Source organism: Ornithodoros turicata, unplaced genomic scaffold (assembly GCF_037126465.1).
Source record: "Ornithodoros turicata isolate Travis unplaced genomic scaffold, ASM3712646v1 Chromosome42, whole genome shotgun sequence".
NCBI lineage: Eukaryota > Metazoa > Arthropoda > Arachnida > Ixodida > Argasidae > Ornithodoros > Ornithodoros turicata.
The window spans coordinates 1,118,592-1,133,794 of record NW_026999372.1 but is presented as its reverse complement, the minus strand read 5'-3'; the positions used below and the strand labels follow the sequence as shown (position 1 = coordinate 1,133,794).

Below are 15,203 nucleotides of genomic sequence, written 5' to 3'. Positions count from 1 at the left end.
TGGGGGTGATGGAAAGACGCCTCTCTGAACATGCACCATGAACGAAATAAAGAAAAAAAATGTGTTACTTTTTTTTTTTGCGTACGATCTATCGGACGCTTTTTTGTTCTGAAAACAGCTGCGGTATCACATGACCGAAAGGAACAGATGTTCTCATTCGTAAGTTTTATCATTGAAAAGTTAACTATTTTTAGGTAATTTGTCATTCGACGGCTGAGCAGCAGATGGCCAACAGCCAGGATCAGGACGCATACCAACCCCCCTGCCCCTCACTCCTTCCTGCTGCACACAGAAGAAATGATTCTAGAGATGATTATAGAAAGTCAGGATGTCCATAGCCAATACAGTTTTTTTATGAAAAACCTGTATCGAAGAAAAAATACACCCTGTATATATTCGGATACATGATTTGTTATTAAAACGATGGCACCACAATTAGCACAGTTAAAAGATATTGTATATTGAATGCGGTTTGGAGGAGCCCAGTGAATGTTAGTATGACGCTTGTATTATATCGTCTATCATATTGCTTTTAATGACATAATAGGTAATATGCAAAATTACTTTCACGTCGGGCAACACTGGTTAGGACTTTTTGGTCGGCCATCTTGGTGGAGTCAGGATTTGGGAGTTGCGTATGGGACGCCGGCCGGTTCAGCTGGCGGCCGAAATGAATGAACTGCGACGTTTCCCTATGTATGATGACAACATGTGGAAAAATGACTTAGGCGCTCTGCCACACCTGTCAGAGGATACGTTAGAGGTTTTGTGCTCTTTCGGCACCGCAGTGACGGTAGCAAAAGAAGTCCTACGCCTTCGCCGTGGAATCGTACACACTGCCTTCTTCACTACTCACGAACAACTGTGACTCGAGATACGTGAACTGCTGTTTTGTAGTGGAGCACCTTGTCCACAATATTGACTAGCACGCGCAATCGAGCGCTAGCAACCGCCCGGCATTCGGTGTTTAGTGCATGCGCCACTCACGTGTGTTCGAAGTGACGGCTGTTTTCCTTCTTCACCACTACGGTAAAATGTGCGTCCGCCGGAGTTTCTCGACACGCTTTTGTGTATCGTACGCTATACGTAAGCGCTCTTTCTATGACGTTCTGAGTTAAAAAAGAAGAGAAGCAAATTAAACACTGTGCTATCAGCGCAAGGATGTGAAGAGTGTGTTGGTTGAAATTACACATAGCTATAAACGAGAAAGACAGAGGTGGGCGCGGATAGCCCGTGTCCGTCTGTCTTTTTCTGTCATCGTGTGCTATGAACTTCGTGTGACTAAGTTACGTCTCGCTTGATGGCAATAATCCACTTGTTTAGTGTCTCACCATTTTGAAAACGGTGAAAGGACACCTACAGAAGACAGAACACTGTTAGCATGTAACATGTTTTGCGTGCCAGCAAGGCTCGAGGAGAACAATTGTATTTATTATTTCATTCTGAATAAGCTGCCCTTGTGGAAGCCCTGTTTGCGCGATCCATCCACAACGAGGTCCGCACATGAATGCCTTAGTTAACACAGCATCGCAACATTGCGCGATCGCAAAATTCCCCTCCTATTCAACACCTATCTTTTCATTCGCGTGCGTCACGCGATACGTGACCGTTATGCGCGATCGCTCGATCATAGCCTCCTATGTACGCAATATAAAGGAGGCTATGGCTCGATGAGAGCAGCAGAGGTTCTGGGGAGAAGCTCAAGTACAGTTGGAAGACAAAGGCACAAGCTAACTGACACACGAGACAGCACGTAACACAAGTACTAGCTGTTTTTCTTGCTAGCCCTGTTTCCTTATGTTCGGTATTATCAACGTACGTGTGATCCTCATCACTTAAAAAAAAGAAGAAAAAAACGTTGTATACTGCGTGCGTACCATTCACTGCATTTCACGGCCGCTTCTAGGGTTACTACCAGGCACACTGAACAGACCAACCCTGTTCCCGTTGCAGTCTTTGGTTCCACGTTTACACAACGGAACGCAGCAGTGCGTGGGCATTCTTGTGTCAATAAATAAATAAATAAATAAATAGAATAACTAAAAAAGGTACGATCCCGCAGTGTATGTGCACGTATACAGGACGATACATGCATTACAGCAGCAGCCTAACGCGCGCGTTTCTTGACTCTACCAATATGGCCGCCCTAGTTACAACCGTTACCATGAGATGGCGCGTCGCATTTTGCATATCGCCTATTACCATATGACATGCATCCCAACTTGCACTTGAAGGGATATTGGATCGACGTCAGCGCAAGGACATCTTTTGTCCAATGACACGGGAATGGCGGATAGACGTCACCACAAAGACGTCTTTTCGAATACAACATACTGATGTCTTGAAGACGTCCGTGATGGACGGGGACGTCCATTTTGAGACGCCCATGGGACCCTTGTGGTTTACTTGTACAGCTACATACTCCTGCAGCGGTGTAGCTAGATATTTACCGGTGCAGTTAAGTTCACAGAAATCTGTTTACACAGGCTCTAGTTAAATTTCATTTTAAAAAAATGGTTCGTATGCTATTACGTTCGCTCACGGTCCATGAAGCTCATCTGTGCCTAACTCCAAAACCCTACCTATGAATATGACGGGATTATATTCTGGCAGTTTTCTTTAAGGTTTCCTTACATTGAAAAATAACTTTACCGTCATCTCCATCATTGCGCATTGCTTCTGAATGATGCCTTTTGCGTGACAACAGTGCTAGGCACAGAGAGTAGTGTCGTGTGTTTTCTCTCCAGGGAAGTGTTGATGTCAACTGGATTATTTTGAGCATTATTTTGTCGTACTCACTTGGCATGATCTTCCACATCTGGTCAGCGACTAAAAGCACGCCAATTCCACCTTCACTCTCTGCACCTGGGAAGCGATGTTCCTTAGCTAGATTATCTTCCCTTAGAAGAATAATAGTAGTTGTTACCCAGTGGGCATGTCACAAGGTCCTCACAAATGAACGGTGTCTCAATCGATTCCAAAATATTTTCTTCCTTTGCGGTGCGCACTTGAACAAAGCGCCGACGTATTCGTCGTGACATCTGTTGCCCCTGCGGAAACAAGGTTCACTTTTCTGGCAATGCCTTCGCGCACGAGGCTTCTTTGTCTTCCTCCGTCAATGGTTCCCTGAAGTATAGACGGTGGCCATCACTGCTGTGAACGTCTGAAGCAATACGACAGGATCTATCTTGATGTCTTAGTTACTCCCACTCATGTGCGTACTAGTACTGTAGACTTCTTCCGACTTTTTTTTTCCGATTTCGTTTCCACAAAGGGTCACACATAGACCTTTACCAGCTGCAGTGGCATAGTGGTTAGATGATCGCTTTCCACGCCCAGACTGGGATGTGACACGGGTTCGAACCCTGTCGCCGGTTGCGCTGTCTGACGTTTTCCGGGGTTTTCCGAAAACTTTCCAAACGAGTGTCGGCACAGTTTCAGATGAAATCATACCAGGACGCATACCAACACCCCTGTCCCCTCACTCCTTTCTGCTGCCCTCTCTCCATCTGTCCACGTCTCTACGCCGCTCATAACCACAGTCGCTTCGCGGCACTAACACAGAATAAAAAAAAAGAATCTTGCGTACCTCCCCTGCGTGCAGACCAGGAAATTTTCCCCCGCACATTCTTGCACGATGACCCCTTTGCTTACAGCAGAAATATTGCTCTTGAGCCGCTAGAATGGTTTCCTTTTCTGCCAGAAGGATCACCGCGTCGCATAGCGCCGTGATGCGTTTGCGATGCGTAGCAGTATGAGCGTTCATTCGCCATTTCATGAGCACTGGTGCAGAGAAGGGACTCTGCCCGTAGTGCCTTGAATCCACTGTTCGACTCTTCTGTTTCAGTTCAAGTCTTCGATTACGCTCGAGCGCCATGCCTTTGACCCCTCCCGTCTCGTTGTCCTCATGGGTTCATCGAGTGAACCTGAGAAGTTCCAATGTTTCGACTTCAAGTAGGATAAACTTTCGAATTCCCCTGTCTAATTCCATAGCTCGAACCAACTCTCACCCAGTAGTCTCAACTCTACACTTGTCCCGTCTCCGTCGCCCTTCAAACCGGCTGAGCCGAGCGGTTGACTTCTGATGGTAATAATCCACGGCCACCTAAGTGGGCAACGTGGAAAGGATGGTAGCTGTAAGCATTATAGGAAAGGAGTCCGTTTCCATAGACAATGCTTTGACACCTAAAACGTTTGATTTTGCTCCTGAGCGCTCGAACCTGCTTGGCATTTTTCCCTCGAGGAAGTGTCATCAGCTTGTCATTACTGTACATTCAGGTACTGTCATTCAATGCGACGCTCGTCTCCAAATCTTTCCAACAGGACTTCCATGGAGTCCATTCAGCACGCTTCCGAAGCTGATAAAACTGATATGGCTTCTGCAGTTGCTTCGTCCAGTAACGATCTCAAGTAAATTAACTTATCCGACTGTGTAATGTACGGCTCCTTTCCAAAAATCACTGATATGTCTGTCGCCTTGGCCAGCCGAATTCCAGCGGGACTACTATGAGTTGACGACGCTTAAACCGCAGACACACGCCCGTGTAGTACACGCTTCGTTGAAGCTGGCACTTGAGCGGTAGCCGTTGCCATCAAGCATGGATCCTGCGGAGAATCTAGAACTGACATTCCCTTTATGCAGCAATCTCCATATTTCACAGTCACTTGATATTCAGCGTTCATCGTCATTGAGATGGTCTGCAAATTCCCTTCTGATGTAAGCCCCTCGAGTCTGACGCGTAGACGTTCCAACAAGCTTTCGAGGGTCCTCCATGCAGTCAGAGTGCTGCTCAGCGCAGGCCTCTCTCACAAGCCTTGTCGCGTGGGCCTTTCGAGACGCCCTGTTACGTCCTCTTTACGTTCTGTATATCCAACAACGAATACATCACTGCAGACAAACACTCCGTCCGCCTAGCCTTTCCCAGGTTTTCGGAATCATATTGCCAATCTTTGAAGCGACCACACAGCAACAACAGGCAACGCGGAGTTGAACGATGGGCTGAAATCCACGACACGCCGCGCAGCGAGCGATCCTTCCAGAATCACCTGTTCCTTCACTTGCATCAGTCTCAAGGACGGGTCAGGTCACCTTGGAGAAGCTTCCATATTTTCTCCTCTCCACCGACGCATGTTTTCTACAATGTTCACCGCTGTGCATAAAAGCTTGCGAGCTCTTAGCGGGAGCAAATACCCCATGCAAATACCGAAAACCGAATACCGAGCAAGTACCGAAATACCCCATGAGTAACAGGGAAAATGCTGTTGCAGAATCCCATCAAAAACGTATTCCCAATCTTTGAGCACTGATGTTAAGTGCGACAATACCATCTGTATTGTGATCAAGAGTGCTCAACAATTGAAATTATAAAGAAAATGTGACTGACAATAATCATTATTTTAATGGGAAGTTAATCTAGCAGATGCTTTTGTAAGAGCCGCTTGTTACCACCGACATCACAAAGATCGATGTTGCCAAAGTCCATATGGGATGTATTATATGGCCAGTGCTCTTGCTCTTGTAGAAATCGCAGTGCCCCATCGACGTTCCACACATTACCACCATTAGCTTCTTCCTCTGTGCAATGAAAGACGCGGCAATCTCATCACTGCATCCTTTCCGTTTGAGCACTTCGGGAACGCACTGCGTACTGTATTCCATGGAACTGGAAAAGATGACATTCAAATGCATACAAAACGCTAATCAATTAAACTCTGACATAGCCTGGTTGCAGAGGGCAAGAAGCACAGAGATAAAGATAGACGCACAGAGTCGCATAGATAATCTCCGTAATGCATTTTCACTTTTTCTGCCTCTTCGAAATTTGCCGCAGGTCACCGCGAGCACTGGCATGAAAACGCGCCTTTCGACATCCTACAGCTAGGAGCGACCTGGACGTGTAAATCGCTCATCGCAAGGGCCTGAACCGGGTCCTGTACTATGCTCATACAAAACGTAGTAAGGGTGTTTTGGCCCAGGTGCAAAAAGAAAATCGAGTCTCAAGTGGGGTATACTGGAACTACTTGGTCAGCAAAGTGCTCTGAAGGCGAAGTGGTTTGAATTAAAACCATTTTGTGTGCTCTTCGACATCCAAGTGGGTTTAGACAGAACCGCTGTGGGTTAAACTGGAACCACTTGGAGTCTTCATGCATTGAAGTAGGACCACTTTGAAAGTTAGTCAGTTATCACGGGAAGTGCGCCTTGGCAAGAGGAACGCTAGCTGTAACCACTTGGAAATCAGAAATGGACGACTTTGGTGAAAGTAGGAGCTGGAAACATGGCTAGCGACAGCAGGAAGAAGGCAATCCGACTGAATCCCTGTTTTTTCGTGAACCCAGTATTACATTTTATAGACCAACTCAATCCGATAACAAATAACTGGAAGGTGATGCTGCTGTACATTTGTTGTGGTAACTAACATGCATCTTGTAGATCTGCGAAGGCCATTTCATTCGGGCTTGAAACTGAGTAGAAGGTTGTTGTTATAACGAGAATCACGCGAAAACCCCGAGCACATGCTGAAATCAATATCTCTATCGATAGTCCGTATGCGTGCACATCACTGGCAGGAGCTCTTAACGTGACTAATTTATGTCCAGGGCCGTCGGTTGCTGGGTGCAGCGAGGGCAGTTGCCCCCTCCTGAAGTTTAGCTCTGGTGGTCCCGACAGCCCATTCCGAAAGAGACTCGCTTTTAGCTGTTACCGGCCAGTGTGAAAATACAGTTTAAAAAGTTGAATGCGAAATTCGCCCGAATAGGTCCTATGTACCCGGTTACGGTATACACTCTTAGAAATGAACTTCACCGTATAGCACACTCCCAGCCAATCATCATTTCCAATGATATCGCTATCTGCCCTCATTTGTCGAAAGAGGGAGGCGTACGCCTTTTTTGTGATACGTATGCTGTTCATAATTGTCACAAAAATGGCGTACGCCTCCCGTTTTCAACCGATCAGGGCAGGTAACGATATCATTCGGGATAACGGTTGGCTAGGAGCGTGCTCTGCGGTGAAGTTCATTTTGAAGAGTGTACGGTACTGTATGTGCGGAACCGCTGTACAAAGAGTACCGACACGCCGTTCAGTATGGCCTTGCTCTGACGATAGTGGAAAACGATTTTGTGTCAACTACTGCCGCTTAAATCAGGTGTACACTCTTAGAAATGAACTTCGCCGCATAGCACGCTCCTAGCCAACCGTCATCTCGAATGATATCGTTATTTGCCCTGATTTGTTGTGAACTGGAGGCGTACACCTTTTTTGTGACAATTATGAACATCCTAAGTGTCACAAAAACGGCGTACGCCTGCCGTTTTCAGCAAATGAGGGAAGATAACGATATCATTCGAGATTATGGTTGGCTAGGAGCGTGGTATGTGGTGAAGTTCATTTCTAAGAGTGTAGATGACAGTGTTCTGCTTGCCTGTTACCCACTTTGCTGTAAAATTTGGAATACACACTCTTAAAAATGAACTTCACCACATAGCACGCTTCTAGACAACTATCATCCCGAATGACAACGTTCTCGTCCCTGATTTGTTGAAAACGGGAGGCGGAGCCTATTCTGCGCCGTGCATAATGGACACAAAATAGGCTCCTCCTCCCGTTTTCAACAAATCAGGGGCGAGAATGGTTAGCTAGGAGCGTGCTATGTGGTGAAGTTCATTTTTAAGGGTGGAGGATCGCAGTAGTGCCGCTAACTGCATCTTTATATTATCCGTGAAAGCTTAAGATGAAGTGTCTGTTATCTATTCCTGGCTTTGTGATTCAATGCTGCTTTACATTGCCGCAAAACCAGCAGCGAACTTAAAAACCGGAAACAAAGGTACTATGCTCTTAAGTACGCGTGTATGGCTGACAATAAGTGGGCTACAGAAGTGGAACCACTCGCAAATGGCTATGCAAAGTGGGTGATTTTGGTTTCAAGTGGGTGATTACCCAGTTGTTCTCCAAGTCGTTCTTTTCATAAACCACCTGGGGGATATTTCGTGACTTGCGGTGTGTAACAATGGGGGGAGGGAGGAGAAGGAAATAGTTCTTTCATTTTTTTTCTCGCTGCGTAGTATGTTACGAAGAAGCTGAAGAACAATGACCCTTGTATGTTGTTCCAGCCTCAGAACATCAGTTGTCTCATGCTGCAGAACAGTTTTTGTATTACTGTGCGCTTTGCTGTAGGTGTGTGGTGTAGGTGTAGTCATGTTTTTGCGTCCCTCGTTAGGTTTATTGGAAAGAAGCGTGTGTCTCTGTGCAAAAGCATTATTTCGCGAAGGCAGTTCCAATGAGGTCGCTCGAATAATTACGCTTCCTGAAATCAGCGGGTATTTCATCAGCGCATCTGTGGAAATCGTCGCTATTGGAACATATGCGCTTCAATCGTGAAAAGAAATATTTCTTCTCTCTTTCATTCGTGTGATAAATATTGAAATGAAGATGCTGACGTCTGCCAGTTGGCTTCTTGTAAATGCCAGTGACTGGCTTTATTGAAATATTATATGAAACAAATGTTATATTATTGTCTGCTAATATGGGGTAATACGACTATAACTAATTTGAACGAACTACATGTTCTCCAAAGAAGGGCTATCCGCTTTATGATGAATGCTGACTGCTTTACTTCCTCTACCGAACTTTTTCGGCATGCTCACGTCCCTGCGATTTCAGACATATGTACATACTAAAGCTGGGAATAGACATTTTTAAGGAAGTACGGGAAAGACGTATATACATCACACATAAGAGGACCCCATATCCCATTCGAACGGCAAGAAAGTTCATGAATCTAATCCTAAGGACTAACTACGGTAAACAGAGCATGCCATATCTGATACCACTCTTTCAGAATAAGTTTAACCACCTTCTAAAACAACGGCTGGTCCACATTTCTGTAAGACCAAAAATGGAATAGTAATAAAAAAATGTTGCAGGAGAATTGGGTAGTGCTTTCCAGAGAATTAAAGAGGACTTCAACCAAGAATTGTCACCTGACCAAACAACAAAAATGTGGTCGATGTATCTCAGGAAAATGAGCTGCTTGAAGGGGAAGGATTCAAGGGTATTTTTTTTAATTACCACGTGAAGAGGCTTGTATAACTAAGGAACACGCGGGATCCCATCCCTGTGCCGTGTACATGAAGAAAATGTCTACTGTTAAACTCAGTTATACTGTAGAACCAATTTAAGAAGTGGCAAAACAGGACATTGAATTCGGGACATTCAATTGAAGCGCGTTAATGCGCAGGACATCGTCAGGACGCCATTGTAACATGGTATGTATGAATCCTGGTCAGAATTGCTCCTAAAGCTTAAAACACAATAGGCTGGGAAAATTTGGCTGCCGCTATAGGACCATCTTACAAGATACAGGACAAATACCAGACACAGTGACAGAGCATTGCCAAAACTGGCTGGCCGGTATCTGTTCCCAATAATGGTCCAATATGGGGCCACAGTTACCATATAGGACCACTCTACGCAATATTGGTTTCCAATATTAGAGAAACCTTTGTCCAATATTGGTGTGCTGTTTGGGAGTATTGGTCCACTTCTCTATCACAACAGCGGAACCCCCGTTGCCACATGTCAAAAATCACTTACCAGCACTGTTGTTTGTGCATCTCGGGGCTCATATCTGCATCGTCTGGCTTTCCGTCAGGTTTTCTAGTAGTAAGTCCACGTTCCAGTCTGTATTTTTTGCCGCACTCAGTGTCGGCGTCAGTCACCGTTTCTTCGCTGCACTTCGGAGCAACGTCGCCTAAAAAAAAAAGAAAAGATAGATATGTGCAGGGTGGTCCACCAACCATGATAGAAATTCATAGTAGAAAAACATGGGCCCCGGAGAGACATGCGGTCAAGGGATTGTATGCGGGACACATATTGGTAAAATTTTTATTTCATTTGAATTGACGGAAAGTTGATTTCTTGAATGGAACTCCGAAATTTCCCAAAACAATCAAACGTTTTCGTTTTTTTTTTTTTTTTTGTTGTTGCGGAAATGGGTTCTCCATTGTCACTTTTTCAGTGTAGCGCATAATCCCAATCGTAATGCAATTGTAACTCCCGAAATTAATTCACCGAGACGTGGAAGTAAGCCCTTGGCTCCGCGGGTGACACGCCTGAGGGGGGAAAGGGTTACAAGCCTTACCCACGGAACAAACACTCGCGGTGAGTGCAGGAATATGAGCTACCTTATCAAAAGTGTGGTCACCCGACAGCTCCCCTTCCTGTGGCGTGTCAATGTAGCCTCCTTTCTCGTTAGCTTTGTGGAGCTTGGCGGAGCCTAGGACTCATTTCCACGGATTTTCGGCGAATTTATTTCGTTAATTGCCGTAGCAGTACGAGTGGTATTAACTGCTATACTGAGTAAACGTGACCACGGGGAACCAATTTACGCAAATAAAACATTAGGTTGCCTCGGCAAATTTCGGAGATCAATTCAAGAAATTAAGTTTCAGTGAGTTGAAATGAAGTAAAAATGTTACCAATTTATGGCAAAAGTCATTGACAGAAAAAAATCCCTTGACCGCATGTCCCTCCAGGGCCGACGTTTTTACTGTTAATTTCTGTTATGCTTGGTGGACCACACTGTATATATTTCTACACATTGTGTCTTCTCTGACGTGTCCAGGAATTCTATTCAAGAAACGAGTGCTACTTATCGGCTACTTGACTAAGAAACTACTAGAGAAGCATTACCTGTTTCTTACTCACATAGCAGAAAGGCACCACTTGCTTTTCTTTTATTGCTCGCTCCAAATATAATTTCTGGACACGTTAGAGCAAACACCCTGTATACAAGCGCTATAGAAAATTTATATTATGTCTACGTTACGGCGGAAGCTCCACCATCTACTGTACAAGTGGAAAATGACAGCTGGTCGTATTAAGTGACCTCATAGGGCTTCCAAGAGTTAAGGGAAGCCCAAGGCCAGTAAGGTGCTGGTAAAGTACCGCAGTAAAGTACTGGCTTCGCACTGGGTGAGTCGCTGGGTGAGTGAGTGGTGAGTCGCTGACACGGCGGGAGGACATCGCGTGTCACTTGATCTTTCGGCGCCACTCGCTCAAACGTCGCATGCCTGCGCACGGCTGACGATCACCCGATAAGCCCGAAACAGCTGTGCAGTGCTGGTATGGCTACGTTCAGCATTTCTGAACTCTAATGTAGTTGGTACCTTTTTAACTCCGCCGTCGCTCGTACCCCTTTCCTTCGGCATATACAGTCGACCCCCGTTTATCCGGACTGTGCCGTTCCCGGCGAAATCATCCGGATACCGGGGCATCCGGATAAATGAAACGACCGAATAGAAACGTCCTACAGAGCAAGGTTTAATTAAAACACAGAAATCTCGTCAATGACAGCTGTTACATAGTAGTGTAGGCACTCGAATCCTGCAAACTTTTGCTAATTGCATAGAGTTGAGCCACGCTCTTGCGCTGCTCAAAGAATGTCAGTGCGGAAGCAAAGTGTCAATGTCGGAGCCTTGTTTCTCACCGGCGTCATCGGCACCGTCTTGCTGCACATCATCGGATGCAACAGCAGCAATCACACCGTCATCAGTCATAGCTGCACACGCGTCATCAACCTTATCAACGTCAACGTAGTCAGAAACCGCAGCATCATCTACGGCAGTCGCAGTGAGCCTCTGCATCAGGGATCGCAGCTCAGCTAGGGGAATGTCTCGTCGGCCAACGGGCCGTAAGCAGCAGGCCCCCAGGTTGGAGTTTTCCCCTCTAGAACCGGACAGTTGCTCGAGATATTTCCAAATGGCTCGACTGGTCAACGTGACCCAACGCACACAAATAGAAAAGGGCGTCATCGTGCACGGTTGTCTACCCTACGGAGGAATGTAGGTCCCTGACGTGTGACGGGAATAACCCCAACGCAGCGAAAAGGGTGACGAAGCGGGGTCAGCGTCTCCTCTTACTCACGGTAGTCCGGATATCTGAAGCTGGATTACAAGAATTTTCGACTTTCGTTCCCTGGAACTCTTGTCCGAGTCCGGAAGCGGAAGTCCGGATAAACGAGAACAAAATACATGGAGGAAAATCCGTTCCCGTGCCTTTTGTCCGGATACTGCGGGATCCGGATAAATGAAGTCCGGATAAACGGGGGTCGACTGTATAAGACACCTTCCTTGTTCGAAAGTCGGTTGAAGTACTCGATTTTTTTTATTCGCGAAATAATGTGTTAATGTGAACTGACACCAGTCCTGTATTACAGCGAACCCAAAAATGTGGACGTCTTCATCACGGATGTCACGAAGACGCTACGGAGGACAAATTACGCATCCAGCAGTCTTGCTACTGCGGTACTCACACTTCGAGGTCGATGGGTCACATGCAGCCAATATTCGCTTGCTCCACATTTCTTCGGAACTTGCGAGAATCCAAGCATCGCATCCTTTCTCTACGAGTCGAAGGGGAACGCAGTCCTTGCCGTAAAGCAACATACTGGAAGAGATGGTTGAAACACGAATTCAATTATTTCCTTGTGGTTGTAGCACCATGAAGTCATAGACGGGGGGGGGGGGGGCAATATATACACGATACGCACACAACGCAACTGCAACGTGTTTCACCAATGAACGTAAATGCAAAGATACGTAAATCCCCAGTGCATAAGTCACGCACTGCACATCTGTACGGTCAAAAGTATACAAAATATACCAACATTTATCGCTGTTGGAAGAATGACAAGCCGCCTGGCAAGGGACCTCGCGATGAGCGCTGTTTTAGAGCCTTGATGTGTGTCGCGCGAGAGCTGCCCTTGGTCCGTTAAATTCAATTCAAATTCACCTATCTCATCTATGTTGCATCACGTTACAAAAATAATTATGCCTCTTCCTAAAGACGAAGTACAGGCGCAACGCAGGTATTGTTCTAAGATCCAGGTAGTCCGGCAGAACTACCCACGCAAAACACCCCTCATGCAAAACATCATGCCACACCCCTCAGAAGCCTTCGTTGGGATAGCAATACGTGGACTTGCATGCACATGCATGTCTTCGTTTCGCATTTGGGGGATGAAAATAGGCGATGGGACATTTTTTGACCAGGTTCAGAACTGATTAGAAGGGTACTATGCTGCATAAAAGCGCATGTTTGGAACGCTACGGCATAGTTTGTATGAAAATGCATGAATATAGTGCATTCTTTCAATAATCCGATATCGTCACCTGCCAGAGCACCAGCTTATCCAGGAACTTGCTTCGTTGCACCGTTGTCGTCGATTAATATGTTTTCGTCTTTATCCCGTTAATATTCTAGTTACTTCAGTATATTTGTTGTTTCAATCGTACAGTCCCTATACTGTCCACTTTGCGAAATTGGTTCGGCTTTAAAGTGGCTCGAAGCACACACACTAACACATACGCCAGACGTGCCTGGATAACGAGGGTGTTTAAATTCTCGTTATATCCCAGAAATCTCGTAATATCTCGTTATATTCTCAGAAATATGACCGGGACAAAACGAAAGAAAAAGAAACCTCTTCCACTGCGGCCACTTTACTTCGCCTCTTCATTTATCGGCAGTGTTGTGCCGGTTACTCGAAAAATGAAATCCCGATATCGTTACACGCACCTAAAAGTTGCGGAATACCGCTACCGTTACCTGTAAAAAGTAACGCGATACTTCATGTGTACTTTTGAGGAAAGAAACAAACAGTATCGTTGATGGCGTACTTCACACGTCTTAAAATAATAAATAATAAAAAATAATATCCCAAAATAATAAATCGACGTCCAATGGGTGTTACACGTAGGTCGCCTGAGGGCTAAAATTTGGAAAACCGTTTTTTATAGATTTACTAAAGCCTACTCGATATCCTGCATATATTTTCCTCTTCCTCTAAAGCAAATAAAGCACGAAGCAAGTCTACCGATAAAAGGTTCAACAGCTTTGTCACAAAAAGAACTCAGATTGCCCGGAACGAGAAGCTAGTAAACATATCATATTGTGCATTTTCAAATTGGACGTTGACTTCCTTGACGCACAGATAAAGCTTTCCCACCAAGGCGCATAGTAGACATCCAAACATCACGTCTACTGTTTTGGTTGGTTGGTTGGTAGCAGGCCATGGTCCCTCCATTGCAGCGTACAAGAAATGGCAACGGTCAAGCACCTAAGCGTACGTGGTGCAATGTCATGTGGAATGTCATGACTGTCTGACTGTCATGTGAATGTCAGCGAGGACGGTTCCAGAATGCAGTAGGAGTGACGTCAGTTTGAAGAAAACTCCCACAATACACCAAATGTTCAAGAAGGTTAATCCCAAATAGGGAACACGTGGATGACAGTCTCTTTGCAAGATAACGGCCTCTGTGCCCTCCTTTTGGCTATTTGCCCGGTCTTCGCAGAATGAGTTGTGATATCGGGCAGCTTGTTCGAAGGCAGGCACAGTGGAGGCTTAATGATAGGTCGAACATGAGAGAAATGATCGCTTGATGATTGCCGCTTGCGTTGATCCCGTCGTATGAATGTGTGCCCAAATGTAAGAGTGAAAGGAGGATGAGTGAGAGAGTGTGGCTGGTTTGTCCCTGCAGATGACGCTCCCCGAAAGTCGGTGGGGAGGCGTGTTAGCTTCGCTCAATTGGTAGAGCCCTGGACCGGTAATTCAGAAGATGTGGGTTCGAGTCCTACAGCAGACTAACCTTCTCAGCGACTTTCATCTTTCATCGATAGGTCGAACTCGAGTTGTCGCGAACCCCACCTCGGAAAGTAGCGGCAGCGCTCAAAGATCGCGCCACCGCAAATTTGTAAGGCAAGTTTTTCTTTAGTTACCAGTTTAAAAAAGTAGCGCGATCTCTACTCCGCTACCGAAAAAAGTAACAGATACGGTACCGCCGCTACTAGTAGCGGCGCTACGTACAACACTGTTTATCAGTACCAAGACGGATGGTGTTCACCCTTCAGCGGGTACAGCTTGGGAAAGAATTGTGGGAACACAGCGGTGTCGCGTTCGTTCATTCGAGCAACACCGTATATAGTAGCAAACAGGAACGGACACGTGCTGACAGCCGTACCGGGGAATTTGCGTCCTGGGCAGACTTCTGAGGGAAGGGAGGGAACCTTATCTGAGGGAACCTTATTCTCGTCAAAGTGTGCGACCTCGATTACTTTGTCTTTGCCTGTCATTTGTTGTTACGTGAAGAAGGCGCGACCGTCAAGGGGTGACGACCAATGGCAGACGAGACACACAGTAATCGAG

General features: G+C 45.9%; 1 protein-coding gene across 1 annotated transcript in view; it reads right to left on the bottom strand.

The window, feature by feature from the left end:
* Positions 1-5,376: 5,376 nt before the first annotated feature.
* The window catches only part of LOC135374089 (uncharacterized), a 28,723-nt gene continuing 18,896 nt past the window's right edge, over positions 5,377-15,203 (bottom strand). The window contains exons 8-10 of the mRNA XM_064607086.1: positions 12,312-12,445; positions 9,593-9,749; positions 5,377-5,663 (exon numbers count right to left, since the gene is read on the bottom strand). Of these exons, the coding sequence (XP_064463156.1) occupies positions 12,402-12,445 (44 nt within the window). The 3' untranslated portion in view covers positions 5,377-5,663; positions 9,593-9,749; positions 12,312-12,401. The remainder of the gene's footprint in view (positions 5,664-9,592; positions 9,750-12,311; positions 12,446-15,203) is intronic.